This window comes from Eptesicus fuscus, chromosome 12, assembly GCF_027574615.1.
Source record: "Eptesicus fuscus isolate TK198812 chromosome 12, DD_ASM_mEF_20220401, whole genome shotgun sequence".
Classification (NCBI taxonomy): domain Eukaryota; kingdom Metazoa; phylum Chordata; class Mammalia; order Chiroptera; family Vespertilionidae; genus Eptesicus; species Eptesicus fuscus.
This window is the reverse complement of record NC_072484.1, coordinates 78,449,200-78,474,790: the sequence shown is the minus strand read 5'-3', so window position 1 is coordinate 78,474,790 and position 25,591 is coordinate 78,449,200. Positions and strand designations below refer to the sequence as shown.

The following is a 25,591-nucleotide window of genomic DNA, read 5'->3' as shown; positions in this document are numbered from 1 at the left end:
GGGCCTACCTCTTTGGGGCCATTGATCAAGGGGCTCCTGCACTGTGAGAGGGCACAGGCCAGGCTGGCCCTCCCCCCCCCCCCGCCAGTGCACGAATTGCATGCATTGGGCCTCTAGTTTATAAAATAAAAATATGAAACAAGTTAATGTTTCCTAATCTTTTACTAAAAAGAAAGGATATAAGCTCAAGGGGAAAAATATAAATATTAACTTGAAAAATACCAGAAAAGTGCTCATAAATTAACTACAAACCCTACACCTCCATTATAAATACATCCTTCAAATAATAAATTATAGTTATAAATACATTTTAAATCACTTGTGATAGCTTTAACACACTAAAGTTAAAATGTGATTTAAAATGCTGCTTCTAATGAACAAATATACTGCATATAAGCTTAGTTATATGCTAGAGAAAATATTTTTTTATTATGCCATGTATTAAAAGGCTGTCCTTATTCATACTGATGTAAGCACTTGTCTTAGTATTTCTACAATGATTGCAGATATCTGGTTTATGTTGTTTTGAACTATGCATACAGTTATTTCTGTGGTACTTAAATGAAGACGCTTCAACAAGCAATTTTATTTTCTAGAGGCTACATGTCAAACCACACACCACTTTACCACACACCACTTTCTTTCACATAATGAGCAGAGAAGAGAAAATCCAGAATTGCATGTTATCACTCAGCCTACCAATAACATTATTTTCTTAATTCTGCATTTATTTTACATATAAATAAATGCAGATTTGTGAAGTCTTTCATAAGCATACTTATGTTTGGATCACATATAAAATTCCATTACATTATATATAAATACTCAAATAATAAGCAATCCTTAATGTTCAATAGCGTACCACTTAAAAAAAAAGCATGATCCCCTTTTTACTTTTCAAATGAATTTTAATTCTTAATAAAGTTATTGCTTTAATATCTTACTTGTCACTTTTCAGAACAATTAATCAAAAAGTTTTTGATCTCTTGCATATTTATTTAATTCTGTAACCCATAACTGCATTCCATGAATGATCGGCTTTTGTAATCTTGGAGCTACAGGATGATTTGTGCATACATAAACAGCTGTGGCTGACAGCTGTCTTCTGTCCTGCAACCAAATAATTCATCTCAGCAGGAACAACAGTAATTTTTTTTTAATGTTTCCCCTCCCCTCTACTTTAGAGACCATAACAGTTCCAAGGCAAGTACCTTTTCATAATAAACAATGCCATATTCCTTATCGTCGCACTTGACACATCGAAACTCAACCATTAAGTACATGAAATTAGAACTTCGTTTTTCACTCTAAAAAAAAAAAAATTCTTATGAAAAATAATCATTTTCAACATTCTCTTAAAGAATCAGTATGAATCGTTATTCCCAATTCAGTAATACATGGATCTATCAGGTACAACTTAGAATGTGACAAATTTTCATTTCGTTATTATAAATGCACTGTTTCATACTGCACGTATATCTTATATACAGCACCACTCTTTTATCTAGTACCGTCTACTAGTCACTTACAACCCTCTCCTAAAACTTAATGACATTGTAGGTTTATTCAGTAGTTTGGATTTTATTATGTAAAATCTTGATGGTATTATGTATATATTGCATTAGAACTATTTACTTTCAAAAATAAGGATGTTTTGTACTTCTAACAATTGTAAGCAAAGAACAGTTCATTCTTAAACCAAATTACTAATCTAACTATAGCAATTAATACAACTATGACAAAAATCAAAAATATGTGTTCTAACTTTTAGAAAGTTTCATTGAAGTCATCTTTTAATTAAACTTAGGACTGAGGTCATTTGACCTAAAAAATATAAACTTTATAAGTTTTTCATAATTTATAAATGAACTTGAGATGACTTGCAGGCATTTGTAAATTTTTATCAAATTTTTAAAAGTATACTGGAAAAGAGTTACTTCCTCCTTAACATGAAAAATATTGATTCTGTGTATAAACTTTTCCCCTTAAAAAAAGCAAATACTATGTTGTTAAAGAAGTTAAAATCAAATGAAGTCAAAAGGGTGATTAGTCTTGACACAAAACAGTTTTTAAAATGGTTTTAAATCTACATGTATAAAATCATATAAAAGTCTAGGAGGTCACTTAAATTTTCAGCTTTATAAACCATATTATACTCTACTAGAGGCCCGGTGCACGAAATTCATGCACTGGGGAGGGAAGGGGCGGGGAAAGGTGCCCCCTCTCACAGTCCTGGAGCCTTCAGGGGATGTCCTACTGAAGGGCAGCGGGGGGGGGGGTGGGGGGGGGGTGGGGGGCGGGGCGGGGGAGGACGGGAAAGGCTGGGTTAAGTAAGCCCTAACATTATATTACAGAGGAAACACCTTTTCTGACTGCTCATTGGCTAAGCTTCCAGTATGCCACTGGTAATATTCTTAGTAACTTGGGTAATAAGAATCCAAAAAGGTGATCTAGGGTTTTTCCACCACACCTCTGGAGAAAAAAATGAAGGTCCGCTGCTGGAGGGCTAAGAAATGTCATATCCTGCCCTAGCCGGTTTGGCTCAGTGGATAATGCCACAGGGTCTGGATTCGATTCTGATCAAGGGCATGTACCTAGGTTGCAGGCTCCTCCCTGGCCGGGGCCCAGGTCAGGGCTCATGCAGGAGGCAACCAATCAAAGTGTTCCTCTCATTTTGATGTTTCTCTCTGTCTTTCCCTTTCTCTTCCACATTCTCTAAAAATCAATGGAAACATATCCTCAGGTGAGGTTAAAAAAAAAAAAAAGAAATGTCATATCCTATGAAAGAGACATCTTGAAAATGCCTAAAGAAAGTTGTCATTTTTTCATGGTGAAGGGACTGGAGTAGTGTTGATGAAAACACCTTGGTGGCTGTGGTGACTGGCAGTGGCTGCAGCAGCGGGGGGATGGGGCTGGTGCCTTCCCCTGATCAGCCCAGTCACCTCCCACAGAGGGAGGCCAGACTGTGGCTTAGGCCCGCTCCCCGTGGAAAGCGGGCCTAAGGTGTCAGAAGGATATCCCCTGAGGGCTCCCAGTATGTGAGAGGGGGCAGGTTGGGCTGAGGGACCCCCCACCCCCAGTGCACGATTTTCGTGCACCGGGCCCCTAATATATATATTTGATAGATAGATAGATAGATAGATAGATAGATAGATAGATAGATGATAGATAGATAGATAGATAGATAGATAGATAGATATAGATAGATAGATAGATTAGGGTAAGTAATGGTCTCCTACCTTTTATGGAGGGCGGGGGGAGGGGGGAGGACACGGGAAAGGCTGGGCAAAGTAAGCCCTAACATTATATTTTCTACCCTAGGGGAACCTAAGTTGAAGAATAAAAAAATAATAGCAAAGTATTTTGATTAAATTATTTTTGGAATGCGACCATTATAAAAATTCACAAAAGTAAACTTTTATTCCAGTTTGAATGTGAGAATGTAGTATAAATAAATTTGGAAATGACGCCCAGTATTCATACTGCATATAAATGGTTAAACACCACTAATTTTTTTAAAAGGTAATAATGCCAGAATATAACTTTTACAAGTGTTCATTATAAAAATGAAAAATTTCTCTCTCTCTCCACCTCCTGAACATTTTACAAAGAACAGTGATCTGTAGAGGTCTCTATAAGTTAGGCATAACACCAAATTGACACTCCTCTTTCCTAATGTAATTAATTTAACTGTTTTTTCTGCTATCTACTAGTAGATACTGAATGTTAGACCAGACATCTAGTATTTCAGTGTAAATACACAAAAAAGAAAAATATGTGTTCTTTCAGAAAGTTTCATTGATGTCATTTTTTAATTAAACATATTCTACACCAATACATAAGATCAAGAAATAAATCAACTACTTGAACCACGCAACTTTATTAAGGGTGCAGAGTCTTTTTGCAGTACATAAAATAAGAAGTATCTAACTGGGGAGAGAACTTGCTAACGATGATTTAAGGTAACTGAAATGAAGAGGTAGCACTGTTGATAAATTTATCTAATATTGACTTGAACTTGAACATAATGAGCTGCCAAAATAGAGATAGAAAACACAAATGAAGCATCAAGTTCACAAAGGCTTCACTTATATAATATTTAATACACTTGTAATATCCACTACCTACTTATAACATTAAGATATAAGAAAGGCATATCCCAAGTTTTCACTTATCAGCATAGAACTCCCTAAACTACACGTCATTCAATAGCCCCAATAGATGCCAACAATAAATCTTGTCAAAAAATTCTTGATTTAGATAGTTGTGAGAAAATATTTTGAAATATAAAAGAGGATACAACCCACCTCATTTATCATTTCAATTTCTCTAAATGTCAATCTGTCCAGCCAATCTACTTTCACCATGTGTCCTTGTCGATGGGCTTTGGTGAGCTGCAGAACAAATATAATGAAGAAAATTTTAACACAGACCTCACAGAAAGGAGCCGGGGGGGTGGGGGGGTGGGGGTGGGTGGGGCGGGCAGCAATGCCCATCACATCCTTTCAGAATCATACTGGAAATACTAGCTAATGTAATAAGAGAGACTGAGAAGAAAGAAATAAAATTATCTTTGTTCACAGATGACATGATCATCTATGTAGAAAATATGAAAGAATGTACAAAAAACAAACAAACCCTAAAACTAATAGCAATTATAGCAAGGTTGCAGAACATAAGATTAATATACAAAAGTCAATTACTTTCTTATATCAGCAATAAACACGTGGAATCTATATATATATAAAAGCCTAAGTGACCATTATAACCGAACGACCAGAACGAATGGACAACTGGCTGGTAGCTATGACACGCACTGACCCAGACCTTGCTGCTGGGGCCCTGACAGACCCGAATCTGGTTTACCCGCACCCCGGACCCAGACAGGAGGGAGGAGGAAGCCGGATTCCTTGCAGAATTAGCCGTTGGTTAGCTTGCTGCTGGGGCCAACCTCCCACAGTACCTCCCCGCCGCCAGCTGGCTCCCCTATCGGCCCTGATCACTGGCCATGTCGAGGGAGCCCATCTGTGCACAGATTTGTGCACCAGGCCTCTAGTTGAAAATAAAAACACAGAGGTATGTAAATGATATCTCAATAAAGCTGTTATTTTTTTTAAAGCATCATTTATATGAGCACCCAGAAAAATGAAATTGGTAAAAATCTAACAAAATATGTAAAAGATCTATATGAGGAAGACCACAAAACTCTGATTAATGAAATTAAAAAAACAACACTAAACAAATGGAGAGATATTCCTGTTCATGGATAGGAAGACTCAAAATTGTAAAGATTTCCAGTTTGATTAAATTTGATCTATAAATTTAATGTAATCCCAGTGAAAATCCCAGCAAGTTATTTTGCAGATAACAAAAGGACACTAAAATTTATGTGGAGAAGAAACAATCCAGAACAGTCAACATAATATTGAAGGAAAATAACAAAATTTGAGGGCTGGCACTACCCAAAATCAATAATTATTATAAAGCTACAATAATCAAGACAGTCTGGCATTGGCAAAAGAACAAATATACTAATGGAATAAAGACCCTGGAAATATATTCACATAACTATATTTAAATGATCTTTAACAAAGCAGTGGAGGCTTTGTTCCAAACTCTAAGGAACAAAGATAGTCTTTTCAACAAAAGAACTAGCTAGAAAGCCACATACAAAAAATGAATCTAGAGACAGGACTTATACCCTTAAAAGAAAAAGTGTAGTACAACCCTCATTTTTCATTTTCAAGCCAATAGGAAATTTAAAGTGGATATCAGCTTTACAGAAGCACAGAATCACAAACATTTTGAATATTCAACCACAGAAGATTGCGGAAATGAATTATAGCATATCTACACTATGCAAAAACTTCGTCTTTATAAACATGTTGTACTAGTACAGTAAGTCCTCACTTAAAGTTGTTGATAGGTTCTGTGACTTCAAACAAGATGACCTGTAACAAAACAAATTTTACCATAGGCAAATTGATATAAACACGAGTTCTGTTGCTATGGCATCTAATCAACATTATAAGGAAATGACATCATTTGAGGATTTGCTGTATCTTAAATGACCTGAAACAATTCTGAGATACCATTAAGTGTTATAGCAGTGTTCAATTAAACACACACACCAACAATATGATCACAGTTTAAAAATATCTTCTATATATATAAAAGGCTAAGTGATCGTAGGTCCATCCAACTGTCTGGTATATGTGACACGCACTGGCAATTTAAAAATAAATGTTGACTCGTGCATGCGTGATACATATAAAGCTCTCGCTGGCACCAATCGCACGCGTGTTTTAATTAATTTTATAATACTACTAGAGACCCAGTGTACGAATTCGTGCACCAGTGGGATCCCTTGGTCTAGTCTGCGGGATGAGGCCAAAACTGGCTCTTCAACATCCCCCGAGGGGTCCTGGATTGCGAGAGGGTGCAGGCCATGCCGAGGGACCCCACTGGTACACGATTGGGGCCAGGGAGGGACATGGGAAGTTGGCTAGCCAGGGAAGGACTGCGGGAGAGCTCTAGGGTATGTCCGGCCCATCTCACTCAGTCCCTATCAGCCGGACCCCAGCAGCAAGCTAACCAACAGGTCAGAGTGTCTGCCCCCTGGTGGTCAGTGCACGTCATAGCGAGTGGTTGAGCAGCCTTAGCATATTAATAGCACATTATGCTTTGATTGGTTGAACAGACGACCGGACACTTAGCATATTAGGCTTTATTATATAGGCTATTATATATACTATTTCAACATGTAATTTTTTGCAGTAATGTAATTACTGCACGAATCTTTTTTTCTAGTTAATTTCCTTTCAATGTGCACAAATCCGTGCACTGGGCCACTAGTCTATAAATAAATTCATACATAACATACATGTTAATATACTGAAAGCATAATCTACCAACATATTAATGACAGTTATTTCTGGGCAGAGGGTCAGAGGTGATTTTTATAGTGTCTGTGCTTTAACCACCTTCTACTGTGGTAAAAATGTGTATTATCTTTGTAATAAGAAAAAATAATGTTATTTAAAAACTAAAGCTATTTTAAAAAACAATTCATTGTGCAAAGATTGCTGTGAGAAAACCAATAAAATTAGCATTTATTAAGATCTGCCAAATAAAGTTATTTTACCTCATATTTTAAAACCCAAAGAATAAAAACCCATTTGATTAACATTACTTCTCCATCTGAAATGAAAGCCAGGTACTAACATAATTGTTCTCTCAAATTATTTCTTCCAAGGGCCTTTCGTCTAGATCCAACTGAAGAACGATATAAATTAAGCAATGCTACCGTTTTCAATATGTGGTTAATAAAAACTCCTATAATATAGAAATTTATAGGCTTTAGGCACCAAGCTTGGTCTTGTCAAGAAACTTTAACAGGAAAGTTACACAATAAACGGATTTCTCCTCAAAAAGTTGCTATACAGTAGGGGATATCGGCACAGATACACATATGCTTTCTTAGAGAAATTGCGGGGGAAAATAATGATAAAACTATATATTTTTTACTTTGTTTTTTCTGTGCCACTTAAAAAAACAATACACAAATAAGCAGAAAAAAAATCCATTCTGCTCTGACACCAGACAAAACTTTTAGATTCACAGAGCCTATGAGAATGTTCAAAATTCTCTCTTGAAGCATTTGTAGGAACACTGCCCAATAAAAATGCCTGGTACTGCCATAAGTAAGACTATTTCCCCCTCCCCGCCCAACACACACAGTCATATAGGAGAGTGTTTCTTGAACTACCTCCTATCTTATTCCTCTAAATTCCTTTCAGTTAAAGGACATAATATAACTCTTTCAACTCTAACATTTCCTTGAGCCTAGACTACAACTGAGCTAAATTAATAGTCATTGAACAGAATACCATTAACCCTCAGCTAATCTATTTGCATAATGCACTATGGTTCATTCATAAATATTTATTATTAAAAAGTATAATTCTTCAATAAACATTAAGACACTGAGTTTTATCTGTATCCAATAAAATGCAAGCAATGCAGTAATTTATAATTCAAGACAAAATGCAGCTGTATATAATAACTACTACTGAAAGCAAAAATGGAGTTGTATGTATCTCCTAGAGAATTTGCACACATGCCTGTGTATTTAGTCCTTAGGTAGCATAGTAGTGCTTTCAGCTTCCTGATTAATGAAGTCTTAGCCACAAATCTTCAATTTTACTTTGAAACTTTATATAGAAATCTTACTCAGGAAGAGTAGTCTTTGCCTCATAAAAGTTGCATTCAGCTAAACTTCTCAGAGATTAATCTAGTCTTAAAACCATGTTACCTTCTATTTTTTTCTGGCAGGAATTATAGCTCTAAAGACAGACATAAATCAATATTATTTCAGGGTTCAATCTTCCCTTCTCAAACTAATTGTCTACTTGCTACCATTAATTTCAAGAAAAATCGAGAAGGTTAGACAGTCTCAGACAACAGTAAGCAAACCAAAATGACGGATAGAAAAGATTCTACTATGTATCATCAGGAATACATTCCTAAGAGATTCCCAAATCCTTCTTTTATGACAGAAAAAAATGGCAACACACAACAAAATAAGCTATGCTTATAAAAGTTACACATACTATTTAGGAAAAAAAACCCTATAGCTAAGAGATAATTTTGATGCCAATGTTGCCAATAAGCAAGTTTCATAGCTTTGAATAATTTCACTATCTGTCATCATAATCTGTTATTATTTCCATTTACAAACATTGAGAAAGAAAATAAAACAAAATGAGACTTTTCTGCCCAATTTAGTCCAATACTGCATTACATAGTTTACACCATAACTAATATCAGTTCATAAGTGAACTGGTTGGAAGATAGAAAAATAAAAGATTATCAAGTTAAATCAGTATCACTATGGAAACATTGACACTTAGGTGAGGAGACCTAATCAAGTAAAGATATTACAAAGAATAATAACTTCCCTAGAAAAGCCCTAACATAAACTCAATTAAAACTATCTCTAGGGACTCAGTATTACATTCTGAAAACAATAAACTATGTCATTAAAAGGAGGAAAAAAGATTATTAATAGGTCCTACTAAATAATGTGTTCTATTAAACTAGTTTTACATGAATGTTTTCTCACAAAGCTACTTCAAGGTAGAAATGTATTCAGAACCCAAGAAAAGTACACTTAACGTGCTATACTATGAACAAACTGGTCTGAGGTTTTCATTTTCAAAATAGCTAAAAAATGTTAATAATAATTGCATAATTATGATTCTTATAAATAGAGAGAATGAAGCCCAACTAACCACACTTCTTCAATGAAAAATATTCACAAGTACAAAAATAACTGGTTATTCAATGAGCCAGTGTCAGAGCTATAAATCAGGTCTTTTGACTACCAATCTTTCTACCCAGTTATAATGTAACTTATTACTATTTAAATCTTCCACCAGTTTTGATAGTTCTATTAATTTTAAAAGCATAAAAAGAAAGGTAATGCCTCTATTTATCAAAACATCTCCTAGGATAATCCCATGTTCCCCATTTCTCTAAAACCTAACTACAAGATACATACAGAATTTTAAATCCACATAAATCAATTTGATAATCTATTCTAGTATTTGTAACAAAAAATGATGTCCAGCTTATAACAAAACTCATTTTTTAAATCATATTTCTAAAAGACAAAACATTTGCCCATCTTTTTCCCCCAATAAATCTCTTCCCTTTTCCAGGTTAATCTAAATGGATTGAATAAAAGAGACTTCTTTACCAATACTAACTTTCTAGCTGATCACACAAAGAAACTAGCAACTGCTTTCTCTGTGTGGCTCCTAAAATGTTTCTATAAGTTTATCAGCATCTGTTCTTCTAAGTTAAAAAATAAAATGGATTTGAGAGAGAGAAGGGAGAGAGGGAGAAAGAGAAGGAGGTCGGGGGGGGGGGGTGTGTGGAGATTTGTTCCAATTACTTACGCATATATTGGTTGGTTCTTATATGCGCCCTGACCAGAGATCGAACCCACAACCTTGGCATATGGGGACAATACTCTAACCAACTGTCAGGGCAGCATCTGTTCTACTTGACTTTTATCCTTAGTAAAGGGTTCTCATATGTCTGTACCCTGAAGTTCCTACAATATTGTGCAGACAGCAGGTTCAAGTAATACTGCAACTAGAAAGATAATGTCAAGAGAGAAAGCCCTTTTAAGACTTCCCTCAAAATGAGAGAAATATCTCACACAACTTTCTGGTTCCTTCAGGGTAGCTCATGCTTCATGGTTCACTAAGAATCAGCAATCTCCTGAAGACTAACTTAATTTCCAAGGTACTGAAAAACGGTGTCCTGAGTAGCAGACACACAAATAACGTGATTACCAGGAAGACAATTTTATGGTTACTCATCCATTACAAATTAGTAAAATGGCACTCTAGGCCAGTGCTATCCAATCGCACTTTCGGCAATAATAAAAAGATTCCCTATCCTCATTGTCCAATACGTAGCTGCTAGCCACATGTGGCTAGTGAGCACTTAAAGTGTGATTATGACAATGTAACTATGGTAACATAAAATTCTGAATTTTATTTAATTTTAATGAACTTAAACTTAAATTGCCACATGTGAATTGTCACTATTACAGCTGTAAACTGTAAATAACCAATTGAATTGACTGACATGAACCTTTTCTCAATATAACTAGTTATTTCTGGATGTATTAGAAAAATCCAGCTCCCACTGCTATAAAACTGAGGTCTGGAGCCTGGACCAGAGTGACCCCATGCAGGCAATTTGAAGGCCAGTCTAAAACATCACATCTTACACTACTTCACTGTAGCAATGCTCACTTACACACTGCTCAACATTCCCCCACTATCTGTGTCACTCAGACCACAAAACATTTTTCATCTAGTTGTTACTTTCTCTTTGCGGCCTCTTAATCAAATTGACAGAAACTAAAGCACATTCCAAAGGCATCAAGCAGAGATGCTAAAATGAAAAAGAGACAGTAGAGAAGCATGCTTTTGCACTAACCTTTCATGTCTAAAGACATGGATTCAAGTATAAATCAAACACTAAAGCTTGGTAGTCACATCCAAAACCCCAGGTGGATATGCATCCTAGTCATAAAACTCTTAAAATATGACAAGCTGAAAAACAGAGCAGATGGGAACAATGGGCAGATTTGCTCAAGGCCACAATCATTAAAAGGCTGGGTCATGGACAATGAAAGTGTAATGAATGTCCCAGAAGTCTGGCCTTTATTTTCACAAATCAATTCAAACAGAAATATTTATATTAATAAAAATTATTAGGGCAATTTAGAGATGGGAAAGAGAAAATAATGAGGAAGATGTGTGTGTGTGTATGTGTGTGGGGGGGTTGTACTATGTTAATTTCTTACTGTCCCCACTGAGTCTAAGAAATCCAGTTATATAAAGTAACTAAACCAAAGACTATTCAGTTTTGTCTCCTTTTCTCACACTCATTTTTCCTCAAAGGAAAACTACACATGTTCACAAAATAATGTAAAATCATTAGAGAGGTTAATTCCATTAAAATTCTTCTTCTGAAAGGATTGGATTTTTAAATTGTTAAACCTAGAAGTAAGGCTTTTAAACTTCAGTTATTCATATTGCCATTATAATTCTATTTGCATAGCTGAGCAATAAATCAGAATAAGAATATTTAATCTTGCTTGGGTTTGAGGTTCTTTGTTTAATAATTATATAACACCATCTTTTCAGAGGCCATTTAAATAGTTCATCTTCATTTCACAGTCCTCTTGTGCCATTATCCCCAGGCAGCCAAGACTTAGGCAGTTCTATAACTAAATAAACTTTCTTACATTGCAGTTTGAAAACTGTCACTATGCTATTTATTTTGGCTCGTGGGTACAATGCACGGTAACTACACTGTCCTATTATTAAGATTTATGTACACCTTGTTACTCTTATGCCAACTGCCTTCTCAACAATTAGAAACAGGCATAGTAAATTCACTGGCTGGAAAATCAAGTGCAACAGGAAACAAACCATTTCGTTCTATCCCCATAAACCTCATCTATTTGTATACTCCTTTCTTGTCTTAAAGAGAGAGTGTGTAAAATATAAAGTATTACATCTACAATTTCCGTTCCTTTTGTATAAAAATAGAAACATGAGCATACACCTTCTTTCCCAGTTTTATCTTCAAACAGTATTTAGCAAAGTGCTTTGGGAACAGATATTGACAAAATAAATTATATTGTTCTGACTTAAGCTCAGATTTGAGTTTAGCTTTTGTATTTCTAAATAAAAACACTTCATTTAAACAATTTTGAAAGATAAAGGTAATACCTCAGTCTGCTTACAAAAACAGAAGTGGGAGTGGAGTGAGGACAATTTAGACTAAGTAATCTTCACTTCAAAACAACGCAAGGTGCTCTAGCATGTCACCAAAAAAGGTTCATCTTGAAAATATCACCAAAAGCTCCCCATTTTCAAATCTGATGGCATTACAGACACAAAAGGCCACATAATGTATGATTCCATTTGTATGAAATGTCCAGAATAGGAAAATTCACCAAGACAGGAAGATTAGTAGTTCCAGGGGCTGGAGGGAGGAGGGAATGGGGAATGACTGCTAATGGGTACATGGTTACATTTTTGATGAAAATGTTCTGATATTAAATAGTGGTGATGATAGCACAGCTCAGAATTTACTAAAACTTAATGCACTGTATACTTCTCAAGAGTGAATTTTATGATATATGGGTATTTCAATAAAGCTACTATTAAAAAATTAAATCTAAATTAAAAAAATAATCTGACAGAATTCACTACAATAGACATCATTCAGAGCTTTCCACTAGTTGGAAAAGTTTCTTTTTACCTTGGCAAGGCGGCTCATCTGATCTTCTGAGAGTGTACTGCTTGTTCTGCCAGGAGTTTTTGTGGGTTCTGACCCATCTGCTTCTACATTAGGCCAGACTTTCAAGTCATGCATCCCTTGGCGAAACATGCTAGGCAAAAAGAGAATGTACAGGGTAGAAGTAAATTAGTGCAATTCATTACAGGAAATTTTCAATCCCTAAACAGAGAGAATTCCACACTAGGAAATGCATGTCTCTCTTGCCAACCTTTAAGCCTCCAGTGAGTTCTATTGCAATTAACTAAGCAGCTAAAATCTATGTCACACCGCTTTTCACATGCCATTCTTTTCTCCTCCAAGCAGTCAGAACTTTTACAGAGATCCTAAAGGTGGACTGGACAAATATTTAGAAGGATCATAATGGACCATACACCCTTAATAACTTCAGTGGAGATCTTGAAATAATGGAGACCAAATTTTGACCCAATGAAAGAATGTCACATTTACAATGACTGAAACAAAATTTAAATAATTACATAACTGTCTACTTTACATGACAAGTCAGCATAGTAGACTGCACAGTCAAACTGCTGGGGTTTGAATCCCACTTGTGCCATCTATTACCTAAGTGACCTTGGGTAAATTGCTTAACTTCTCTGTGCCTCCATTTCTTAATCTATAAAATGGGATTATAAAGAGTACCTGCATCTCACAGGGCTATTAGAAAAATTAAATAAATCAGCACAAGTAAAAAGTATTTCAATAGTACCTGCCACATAATAAGTATTCAATAATGTTAACTGCTGTTATCTTTTTCACTAGGTACAGGTTGATTCTCCTGTCTTTTCTGTAAGAGCAATGTCTAATGGGAAATACAATAGTGGATTTATATAAGAAAAAGTTCCCATGTCTACAAAATATATAATCAGAACTTCAATCTGAGCTTGATCATCTGCTTTAAAGTGAAACACTTTATAACCTTTGATTGTCCTGCTTCCTTCAAAAAACTACCAAGATGTAGAATACAGGTTGAACAAATCCATAAAGGAAGTTTTGACAACTGTGTTTTGATAAATATGCTACTGTCACCTTTCTGAGTTTTTTTTTGTGTTTTTTATGGGGATGGAGGTAAAAATAAAGAAAGTCTTCTGTTAATGCGTTCTTTCTTTTTTAAGTGTTTTTTTTTTTTTGTGTGTGTTTGTTTTTTTAATAAAACTGTTCAGACAATATATCTCCTCAAATAGCATCATCCCAAAGCTGAAAGAGCAAGCTGCCAATTGTGGAAGAAAGAATAAGACTGTAAGTGTGTGCAGGTGAATAGGCAAGCCCAAAGCATTTTGTTCTCACATTAAATATTTTTTAAAGTAAGGTGCATGTTGCATATATATTGATTTTTTTTATCTTTAAAAACATTATACTTTAATAAAAGTTTTACATACATTTTAAAAACTATTATTATCACGCTTTGACTAATAGAAACTTTCTTCACAGATTTTCCTGGAGTAATAAAGAGGATTTTCACAGAACATTATGCCAAGTAATGATGCCATAAACATTTAGATTGGGAACTATAAAGGATAGCTGCAAGCTCATGAGCACAGTAAGATTAAAGACCATATCTGTTGCAAGGTTTAGCTCTAAGGTTGGCAGTAAACAGGTAATATCCAGCAACCATATCTTCGAAAGTTTACATTATAGGCCCAAAACAAATGCACTGACTGTAGTAAAGAACCAAAAATCTTAGTATTTACCATGTTAAGAGATTTCAAAAAAGATTACATTACAAAAAACACACATATACAAGCCTTGCATAAAGTACATTTTCATTCCCTTTCAACTGAGTATTAGATTCAACATCAAGCAGCCCTGCTTAGACTCTAAGAAACTGGGTACAATGAGGCAGCAACATCACTTTAAATGATTATCCTTAAATGTACCTTCAGAAACATCAGGTTTCCCTTCCTTTTCTCCACCTCCCTGTACCCCAGTGAATACTTTGACTGGCTGAACTTAAATGAAAAATAAGTACATTTGGCAGGAAGTCAGTTTACTAAATGATTTACGTGCCTTGGAATGGATCTGGAGAGAAGATTTAAGGACAGGGGACATGGAGGGCAGGGGTGGTAGCAAGTGACTCAATGATCAAGTGAATGTATTACTTTCTTTTGACGCTAATGGAAACTTTAGTTACACAGCCTCCAGGTGGCAAGCCAGAAGATGCTCAGAGCATCCTGTCCACCTGGGAAATTAAGCCAAGTAGGCAAGACAAAAGGAAGCACAGCAGGATCCCCTTCAGATGCCTGCAGAGGCCCCAGCAACAGCTGCTGCTGCTGCTCCAGCTCCCATGCCAAGCCACTGCAGCAGCAACTGCCCAGACTTCCGAGTTCACATTTGGAAAAAGTATCTGCAAGAGAAATCTGCAGCTTGCCTATAGTTCTTTGCCAATTCAATCTAACGATCAATCCATTCCTCACCTCCTTAGAAATCTTACAAGCTAGACATTCAGAATGAGGACAATTAAATATTCTAGCCATATTCTAACAGATTAGTCTTTCAATTATTAATTACACTATTCTCCAAGAAGTATTGCTTCACACTGACTCAAGTATACAAAAGAGATATTAGCAAATAGCAGGAGCTGATAGTCACAAGACTCCCAATACTATAATGCAACTATTAGGCACTTTGAGGACCACTTTTTAAAAGCTACTAAGCCCACACCAGGACTACTTAGGGAACACGGTGGGGAGCATCTGGTGTTATTTCATTGTTTAAGAAACATTTGAGGAAACTACCGCTTCCCTAAGTCATGAGAATGTGGAGGCACATGGCAGGATTTTTAATGGCAGGTGGAAGAACGTTTGCACAGGCTCCTTGCCAAGGCCACGCAGAAGCCTCATGCTGCGCTCTCCCCCTGGATGTCAGCAGCACCACGCACAGCTGTGCAGCAGTACAGTCCATGTTTGCACTCTGCTGTAGCCCCTGAACACCCTGAATGCCACATTCCTCCACAATCCAAAGCTGCACAGGAAGGGCAAGGCCATGCTAGGGACTCCCTGGGCTTGTCTCCCATGAAACCAAGTTCACCCCCAAGGAAAGGCCCAGGACACAGAGAGAAAAAGGAGTTATTTTAATTGCATAGGTTTTCTTTGAATTCCTTTTTCTGAGATGAAGGTCAGTAGAAGCATCAGCCTAGAGGGAATAGGACAGGTTTTTCACATTCCTTCCCCACTGCTCAGAGTACCCATAGAGCTCTATTACTACCTAATGTTATCGTTTGAATAAATGCCCTACTACCATATAGGTGTAAGAGGAAATGTTAATGTAAAACCTTATCTTTACCTTAAATAAAGTGACAGTGAGCTGAATATCCCCTTATATCTGACTAGACATGAATAGAACCATTCTAATTAAAGGATTTTTTTGGGTAGGTATTATATATATATATATATATATATATATTTGCAAAGCAAACAAGATTTACTATGATTTGTGTTTCTTGTGTTTTTTTTTTGCTTAAAGTTGTAATATTTAGTAACACAGTTATTTTCATTATATTTATTTTTTTCATTACCCACCAAAGTTAAATAACACTTATTTTCCATGTACAGCAAAAGATATTAAAATGTTGCTTTCAATTAAATGGAAGTAAAAAGAGTGAGCAGATGTAAATAAAAATACCAAGTAAATAAGACTGAATGTATTTAATATAGAGATATGCAGGAATTCTGAAAGTGGTAAATCAATGACTCATACTTGAGAAACCCTGCTCTAAGGGAGGTAATTTATCAGAATCAGAGCTGCTCGCTATCATGTTTCATTTGTATCTAACATCTGATGTGTTCAGAGACACCAAGTTTGGGGCAGAAAATTGCCCAAGGAGCCTGGAATAGCTTGTCTGCCAAAAAGCACAGAAACTACTAATGACTACTGAAGTACTACCCAAAGGACATGGGTCAACTTGAAGGAGCTCTGATTGACCAAAAAGGGGAGTTTCTGAACATTATAAAGAATAAAGATAGCAATGGAAACATTTCAAAAATGTTTAAGACTACAAGTTCATGACAAAACTTAAAGACAAAAAACAAAAACCATCAATTACTTTTGCATGTTACCAGGGCACCAACTCATTCTTAAACTTGATAAAAGATCAAGTTCTTCAAAGAAAAATTCCAATTAATATACACAGAAAGAATAATAGAATATCAACAAAAGGGATATGGGTTGAGTTTTTTCAAAATAAACTTCTATTATCTGTAAATCTTTAAAAACTGAATTAACAACTCTTCTATTATAGTCATTACCACTATTAGCAAATTAGTGCTTTTTAACCCTACTCATTGTTCTTTTTATCACTATTATGACAAAGCAGAAAAACCAAGCTCTCACAGTATATGCCATATAGTCTTTTTTTCCTAAAAGAAAGATTCTAATTTCCAATACTATTTTCTAATAGGAATCACATTACCCATCACTATCAGTAGAGTCATATAAATTGTGTTTCTTAATTAATCTATCTGTATATCCCATAGGAAATTCAGTCTCAAGAATTATGGAATCATGTAGCAAACATGTACACACAGAGAACCAGACTGGCATGAACTTCCCAAAAAGAAAAAGGATGGGAAACTACAACATCCCTAAAGATTAGAAGAGAATGCTTACCCATATTTTCCAAAGAGCGAAACTGTTGTTCCACCCACAGGCACTGCCTTTCCTGGCCCATACACATCCCATATAGTCAGGGCCACTTGGGCATTCCTGGGCAGGTCAGGGTACTTCACAGGCAGTTTTAGCCATTCATTCCAGCTATGGAAATAAAGTCAACATAAGCATAAGTTATATATTTAAAACTTTCTTTTAAATTAACAAACCACGCAAGAAGGTTTGGCAAGAAAAAATGCCTCATTAAGTTAATACTACAAAAAATAATGTGAGTTACCTTAGTTTCACTCTAAGCAACTTCAATTTTAAATACAGAATACATTAAAAAGAAAAAAAAACCTCATAAAAAACAACACCGGTAAATCTTTTAATTAAAAAACTCAGACAATGTCACTAAGACACAAGAAATATGATAATGGCTAATAATAATCTGGAAAAACACTTAAACCTGGTTATAACCAAACTTGTTTTGAACCAAATTGTGATTTCGTATAAGCATTCCCCGGAACAAAGGTATGGAAAAAAAAACAATCAGAATTACTCATAATACATTCAAAGTGATGCTGAGGATAACATGGCCCTACAATGTACCTCAATAAAGCAGAAAACAACAAAAGCCTTAAAATGTCGAAGTAGACTATCTACTACTTTATAACGAAGTTACCAGACAGCTCTGGACAGCAAGGTCACATTTTCTTATGTGAGATTTTTCTATTCCTGAAGTTATTTCATTAATACTGATAATGCTTACCTATTAGTTTTTCTATGCTTTTTAAAGAATGTTTGTATATATGATTTCCCTAAAGAATGTTCTTAATAAAGTAATGACAGCACAGCTGGTTTTATCTTTTTAATTTTTTTTTTACTCTTTATTCAGCTCAACATATTGAATAGAACTTTCAAAAACTTAAAAGGATAAATCATTTATACCCACCATATAAAGTGAAGGGCCTACAGGAAAATTGGAGATGGCTAGCCATTTAAAAGAGAATCAGTCATTCTTTTCTTCCATAAAAGTCTCGAACAAATAAATCACACCCTGAAAAAGCCATTCTCCACTACAGATAAGCTAGAGGAACAAATTTATTTAGTTACTATCCACAGGGTGGACTATGCTGAAAAGGAAAATACTAAGCAGTGTCATGTTCTGCCAATGAACAAACCAGAGATTATTAACACAGGCTACAATTAAAGAAAGTCAGCCAGCGACAATATCCAAAATAAACTGTGAAAATTCTCACATCTATATTTTGTCCTTTGAGAAGGAGACAATATATATATATAATCAAACAATCATTTGCCTTAAATCTTTTGCACTCTAACCCCAGGCTTTAATCAAAGCAATGGTATTTGAACCTGTTTTATATACGGGGCTTCTGCAGAAGAGTTATTTTGAAGAAAATGAAATTTACAGCTAATATACAGTTTGAAAACTGCTCTTGATATTTTAGGAATTCTGGAAAGATCTGGTCAGACATCAGAAAAATGTGTATTTTGAATACCATTTTGTTCTCCACCTCCCCATGCATCATCCCTATGCCATCCCCTTCATTAAGCTCAAGACAAATTCACCTAATAAAACTTCCACAATATTGCGAGATCTAAAGCCTGATTCTTGATGGTCTAATCCCACCCACCCCCACCCTCACTGTACTAATTAGACCACTGTACTAATTCTCTAGTCTGATTAATACACTCCTAAATCCCAACGTTTGAATTTTTAAATTATGTTAGGCTGTTAGTATATGTGTCTCTCTAGAGCCATTTTAAATCCATCATGGGACAAGAATATTTAATTTAAAAAAAAATTAAATCACTTGCCTACACAATAATTTTCATATATAAAATTTTAAAATTTGCAGAATTCCACATCTAAAAATGAGAATTTTACCTTAAGTAAGTGCTTATAGAAATTGATGGATGTGCAAAGTAAAAAGCCTATCCTACTGTTACCTAACCTAGCATGAGTTATGTTTTTTCTTTTTTAGTACTTTATTATTTATTTATTATTACTATTGATTGATTTTAGAGAGAGAGGAAGGGGGGAAGAGAGAGATACACATGCATCAATTTGTTGTTGCACTTATTTACGAATTCTGTGGTTAATTCTTGTATTGTTGCTTCAAAATAACACTGGGTATAGATAAAACAAGATTGGCCTCGAGTTAGTAATTATCAAAGTTGGGTGATGGGGCCTTGGAAGTTTATTATACTCTCTACTTTTACAGATTTGAAAATTTCCAGAATAACAAGTATATACATAAATACATACTTCTCTGTGTGTGTGTGTGTGTGTGTGTTCATTCACAAAAAGACTACTAAAGAAATTACATCATTTAAATAATTGGTTTCAATGCAACCAGATCACCAGAGCTCAGGCTTCTGCTCTCTCTGAAAAAGACTTCCCAGCCTGCTGGGCCGCGCTTGGTGAACAGAGGGTTGTACCCTCAATACCAGAGCCTGGCAGTCCATGTGGCCACACCTTATCTTCCATGAGCACTGTGGGCATAAGCTCCTTCCTGAAGGTACAACTGTGTAGCCTACCAGGGTAATGAACAACACTCATGGATTGAGCATTAAAACTGCTCCATATAACCTATCAAATAAGGAGTATCAAGAGGTTAAATTAAGGACCCACAATATTGTGTGTTCTGGAAAAACAGGAACTTCATGTTCATTATATGTCCCTTGCATCCTGACAATGGTTTGCTAATGTACCATCTCAATAAAACATGAACTTAAAAAGTTGGTTTCATATAATAAAAATGTGTTTTTGATTTGGGTCCTTTGTGAATCAGTCAAGTTCTCATAAAAATATGTCAATATACTGAATACAAACAAATTTACTTCCATCTTAACTATCTAGGTCAATCAATGCTTACAAGTATTAAATGATTTTTTTTAAATCCTCTGTAATCACTACTAAATCATACTTACAACATCTATAAAGACTTTGGAGAACAGTCTGGAACTCACCATATTCAAGAAAACAACTTACTTCCATCTTGTACTAAATGCCTTGTAGGATGTCCTCACTGGCAAGGCCAGAGGCTTCCCTTCTGCAAAAACTTGACAAGTAACATAAAGGTCAGAGCAGGTCTCTTGGTACAGTCCTGAAAACTTCAACATTGGGTCTTCTAGAACAGCTTTATAACTCTTTTGTTCTCTCTTCCCTTCCAAACTTCCTCTGAAAGTACAAGAACAATAATGTTTAGACAAACATTTTTTAAGCATATAGGCAACAAATACTAAAGTTTATGATTGCATCACAGCAACCTTATGCTACCTATTTTCCTGTATATCAAGTTAAAATTATTTTTACATCTAGTAAATAAATCTTAAAATCCTAACATGCCTACAATCATTTCTATCTTCATCAATATATTTCCCTATCTTAAGCTTCTTAATTTCAAATCTTGTCATCAACTCTTGGTCTACCTTCCAGACATCACTAGCTTTCCAGGCCTTAGTTTCACTTTTATTAATTTCAAGATGAACACTTATTTATCTATTCTTTCAAAACATTTACTGTACTAGGCATAGTGGCCCAGAAATGAAAGACAAGATAAACAATACAGCACTACAAGAAAATGTTAAGTCCTTATTTCTAGGGCGAAAACTTACTTTTATTTGCATATTCTTTTTGTATTTTTTCAATTTTTTAAAATTTATTTACTATGTGGATGTACTATCTGATCATTTCTTTAAATTAAAAGTAATAAAAGACAGGCACAGGAAACTATGAAAGAGGTAGAAACACCAATTGGAAATCAAAATTGTAACCATGTTCTCATTTTATAAATGATGAAGCAGGGACTCAGAGTTCAAGGGTCACACAGTAACAGAGCTGAGAATAAAAGCCCGGGCAGACAAGGCCAAAGCCAATGTTCTTCCCACCACAGAAAGATACTGTACATCGAAGGTCTGGGAGCCTGGGGGCTCCAAGTCCCAGAAAGATAAAAAAGACCAGCATGGACCAAAGCAAAGAGAAAGATGGCATGTTTAGAGAACTTCAAGTTGTTTGGTATAGTTAAAGCATAAAGCTCAAGGAGGGAAGAAGCTAGAGAAGGAAAAGGGGGTGTGTGGGGGGGCAAATGAGGCTAAGCAGTCACCAAATTCAGTCCAATGCCTTACACAATGAACATTCAAAAATCTAACTGAATTATTTGACATGAGAGTACTATAGTCGGATTGGTATTTATGATACCTTTGGCAGGAGTTTCAGAACATAATGGAGAGGTGTAACTGAAAGCAAGATCAGTTACATTTTCATTAAAAATTATGAAGGAAAAAGACAGGTTAAGGCTAGAGCAGTGGGGTAGAAAAGATATTTAGCCAGTAGATTCAAGACAACTTGTGAATGATGTAATAAAGAAGGTAAGAGACGATGTCTGCATGACTCAAAAGTTTTGTGTCTTAAACTGGATGAATGTTGCTAATAATCACCAAAATAGGGTGAGACAATATTGAAAGTTCAGAGTTAGAGGGGTAGGCTAATGATGTGCTCAATCTGGAACCAGTTACTTTTAAAGTGCTTGGGGACATCTAAAGTGACCATGTCTTATAGGCCATTTGATATTCAATGACAGTGCTAAGAAAAGGGACATCAAAGTGCAAACTGTTATTAAAACCAAAGAAATAGATTAAAAGGCCTGGGAGAGAAAAATCAGAATTAAAAAATTTACTGTTCTCTGATTTTATGATTCTAAATTGACACTTCCAGCCCCACCCCCCCACCCCCCGAAAAATTATGTCAGTCTGAGAAGCTACAAGATGGTTAGTACCAAATTTTACCAAACTTCTGATTAATGCTTTATCTTTGCCTTAAAAGAGTCAATGTGTGTATCTGTTAATAATGGACCATTTTTTGTTGTTGTTGTTGTTCTTTCCTTTTAATGGCCAAAAGTTCCAGAAATACATGAACATGTCCAAGAAATACTGAGAGGAATGAGACTGAAGGAAAAAGCCTTGTACTAGATGATGGCATACATACAGGTCCTATGTATGTACAAGCATCTAGTGGTATTTGATGCAGAAATTAACTTAAATGGGTGTATAAAGTATTATACAAATGAGCAGTACAGTTGTTGACATATTATTTTTACCATCACCCAAAACAAAGAGTAAATTGTCAGAGTCTTATGTCACTTCTGAAAAATAAAAAGAAACAGTCAAGGGTGCACCTGACAACTGAGATGTATTTACTGCAGGTATGCAGCCCTCTGCCTGAGGAACATTTGTTCACTACCTACTGACATATTACCAATGATGTTACGACGAATAATTTGGGATAATTTTTGCATTTGAAAACACTCCTCTAAGACTGCCTGGAAGTGGACATAATTTCCGACTCGGTTCTACCTGTGCCCCACCTCAGTTCCATTATTCTCATCTCAAGATGTCATGCCCTGGACCTTGACTTCAACAGCGAAGCCCCAAGATTTCCCTGCAAGGCTCTTGTCTCCTCTCTTCTGGTCCCTTTGCAACTGGCACCCTCATCTTAGACTCACTCCCCGCGCCTCTAGCGAAACCACGCCAGACTGTCCAAAGATTCACCCCAACCCTCCGTCACTTCCCGGGCTTCTACTACTGTACATCCATGTGCTCATCTCACCCTCATCTGCCTGTGTCTCCATAACTCTGCAGTCTTTGCTCCACCTTCCGGCCCCGGGTTAAAGTGAAGATCTTCCAATTATCAACGGCGGGACTAGATTTCACCGAGACTAGACTTGACTGCGGGACTAGACTTTTCCGAGACTAGATTTCTTCATCTGTAAAATGGGACTAGTGACCCCTCAAAAGGTTGCTGTGCACAGCACAATGCTTTGAAGAAAGTAAAACTGCGTTGGACTCCAGGGCTTATTCCTACCGCCCCCCTTCTCCCACAGCGCCCTCTCCACGCCGCGTTCTCCCCCTCGGCCCCAGCCACAGCTCTCCCCGCCGCCCCAGGCCGGCCTCCAGGCCAATAATCATCTTCTACCCTCAACCCACAGGCCCCCGCCTCCTCTCCTTAAACTCCAGCAACCCCCGTCCCTGTCCCCAGAGCCTCTTACATCTTAAGCCGCACGTTGATGTCCAGGTCACAGCTGTAGATGTAGTGGAACTTCTCCGCTTCCCCCATGGCGCCTCTGCCTGGGCACCTACCGCGGGAAGCAAGGCGCTGGAAAGACGCTGGGTTTCAACCAGCTGAGTCCCACAACACGGGCGCTTCCGGTCCCGCCTCTCGGCCAGGTCGGAGCCAATCGCTGCCTGGGGCGCGACCCAACGCGCCGGAACTCCCCGCCCAACCTTCCCTTCTGCGCATGTGCAAAGCAGCCTTCCGTCTTGCTTAGAGGTAAATAGAATTACGGCAACACAGGCGGTCTGGTTACTTCCCAGACTTTGGGTATTCTTCCTGTTTGGACAGGACTTTTTTTGTTTGTTTGTTTTGTTTTTAAATAAAGCAAGCTGTCATTTGAGCTTGAGCTGTTCCTAAGATCAATCCGAAAGAAAATGCGTTTCAAAAATAATTGTAGCAACTTTCACTGGCTACAGGCTAAACCAGGGACAGTCACAAGAATTAGAATTTTGCCAAGTTTAAATTTCAGTGATCTTTCCAAAATTTGTAGATTTAATAAAAATTTTGATTTCTCACGCAACGATTTTCTCTTTCTGCTCTAGAGAGTCAAGAAAGGACTAGACACAAAGCAAAAAAAAACCAAAAAACACTTACTTCCAGTTTTGGCATTTATGTTACTTTGGACAAAGCAGTTGGGTGCTTGTTTGCACTGGGTATATTCAGACCCACTGTAGCTTTGAAGACTGAACTCTAGTTGAAACCCATAAACGTCCAGTAATGACTCCAGAACTCGGGTTACTGAACCCTCTGAACTCCTACAATTCTTGTCTTTATATTTAATATTATGTAAAAATTTAATCTTCATTTCCAACTAGATTCAAACTCTTTGAAGGCAAGAATAGTGTGTCAGTATACTTCTGTACCTGCCCCCTTTAGTGCCTAGCACATTAATGAGTTTAATATTTCCTTGTTACTATTATTGGTGATATGAATAAAAGTCTCCATTTTTCTATGTGTTTATTTTTAAGTGTCACATGGTAAGAGAGGAATCGCTAGAGTATGTATAATTTACAGTGATTAGGAAAAAAATAACTTTCAAGGAAAGGTTGAAGGAAGTATAGTGCCTTTCAGGGCAAAAAAAAAAGGCTAATGTACAATTTTTTGTCCAAAGTAAGTTCTCAAAAATATTTGTGGAAGCAAGATTAAGGCAAAACATGCTATTCTCCTATAACTAAAAGGTGCAACAGAAAGAGAGCAGACTTAATTTGTTCCTATGTATAACTACCACCAATGGTTGGAACTTACCAAAAAAATGTAATTGCAGCAATGAATAAAAATTGAACTTTTGAATCAGCAGAGCTGTCCAACAGTAAAACAAATGGTTACAAGTGCCCTGTCTCTGGATAATTCCAGCAGTGGGTGTGAGGTTTGATTTCAAGTTTCTCAAACGTGAATAAAACATTGACAATTTGTAAAGAACTCAATTCTCTGACCCCAGTACTGACTTAAATTACTTTTATTATAGTGTTATTTAATGTCTAAACCTAAATGAAACTTCATAGATAAGCATACACATATATTTCTTATAAATTATTTTAAAACCAAATTTAAAAATTGAATATAAAAACTTGAAATTAACAATCTTAAAGTAACACTATCTTTTTTTAAAACTACTGCATACAACATGAATATGGTATTGACTACTCTTACAGTACCAGCTCTTTGAAATTCTGCAGGTCTATTCTACTACATACCACATGGCAGTTCAATTTTCTTGCCTCATTTTCTATTCAAATGACTATGAAATCTTCATGTGTAAGTACTGTAATAGCATTTGGCCTTTACGTGGCCCCCAAAGCATTTTTTGTCCTAAGTCTATCTCTGTCCTTTTCTCATTAACTCATAACAGTTAAAGTAATAGTAATTGACACCAACTGTCATGTCACAAACACAACACAGATAAAAGCATAAAAATGAAATGTCAGTACTCAGTGCTAAGATATTCATTCATAGAATCCAGCATAAACTTAT

General features: G+C 36.1%; 1 protein-coding gene across 1 annotated transcript in view; it reads right to left on the bottom strand.

The window, feature by feature from the left end:
• The window catches only part of PIK3C3 (phosphatidylinositol 3-kinase catalytic subunit type 3), a 76,520-nt gene extending 52,848 nt beyond the window's left edge, over positions 1-23,672 (bottom strand). The window contains exons 1-6 of the mRNA XM_028136118.2: positions 23,556-23,672; positions 20,501-20,689; positions 17,503-17,646; positions 12,859-12,988; positions 4,308-4,394; positions 1,212-1,307 (exon numbers count right to left, since the gene is read on the bottom strand). Of these exons, the coding sequence (XP_027991919.1) occupies positions 1,212-1,307; positions 4,308-4,394; positions 12,859-12,988; positions 17,503-17,646; positions 20,501-20,689; positions 23,556-23,623 (714 nt within the window). The 5' untranslated portion in view covers positions 23,624-23,672. The remainder of the gene's footprint in view (positions 1-1,211; positions 1,308-4,307; positions 4,395-12,858; positions 12,989-17,502; positions 17,647-20,500; positions 20,690-23,555) is intronic.
• Positions 23,673-25,591: the final 1,919 nt, after the last annotated feature.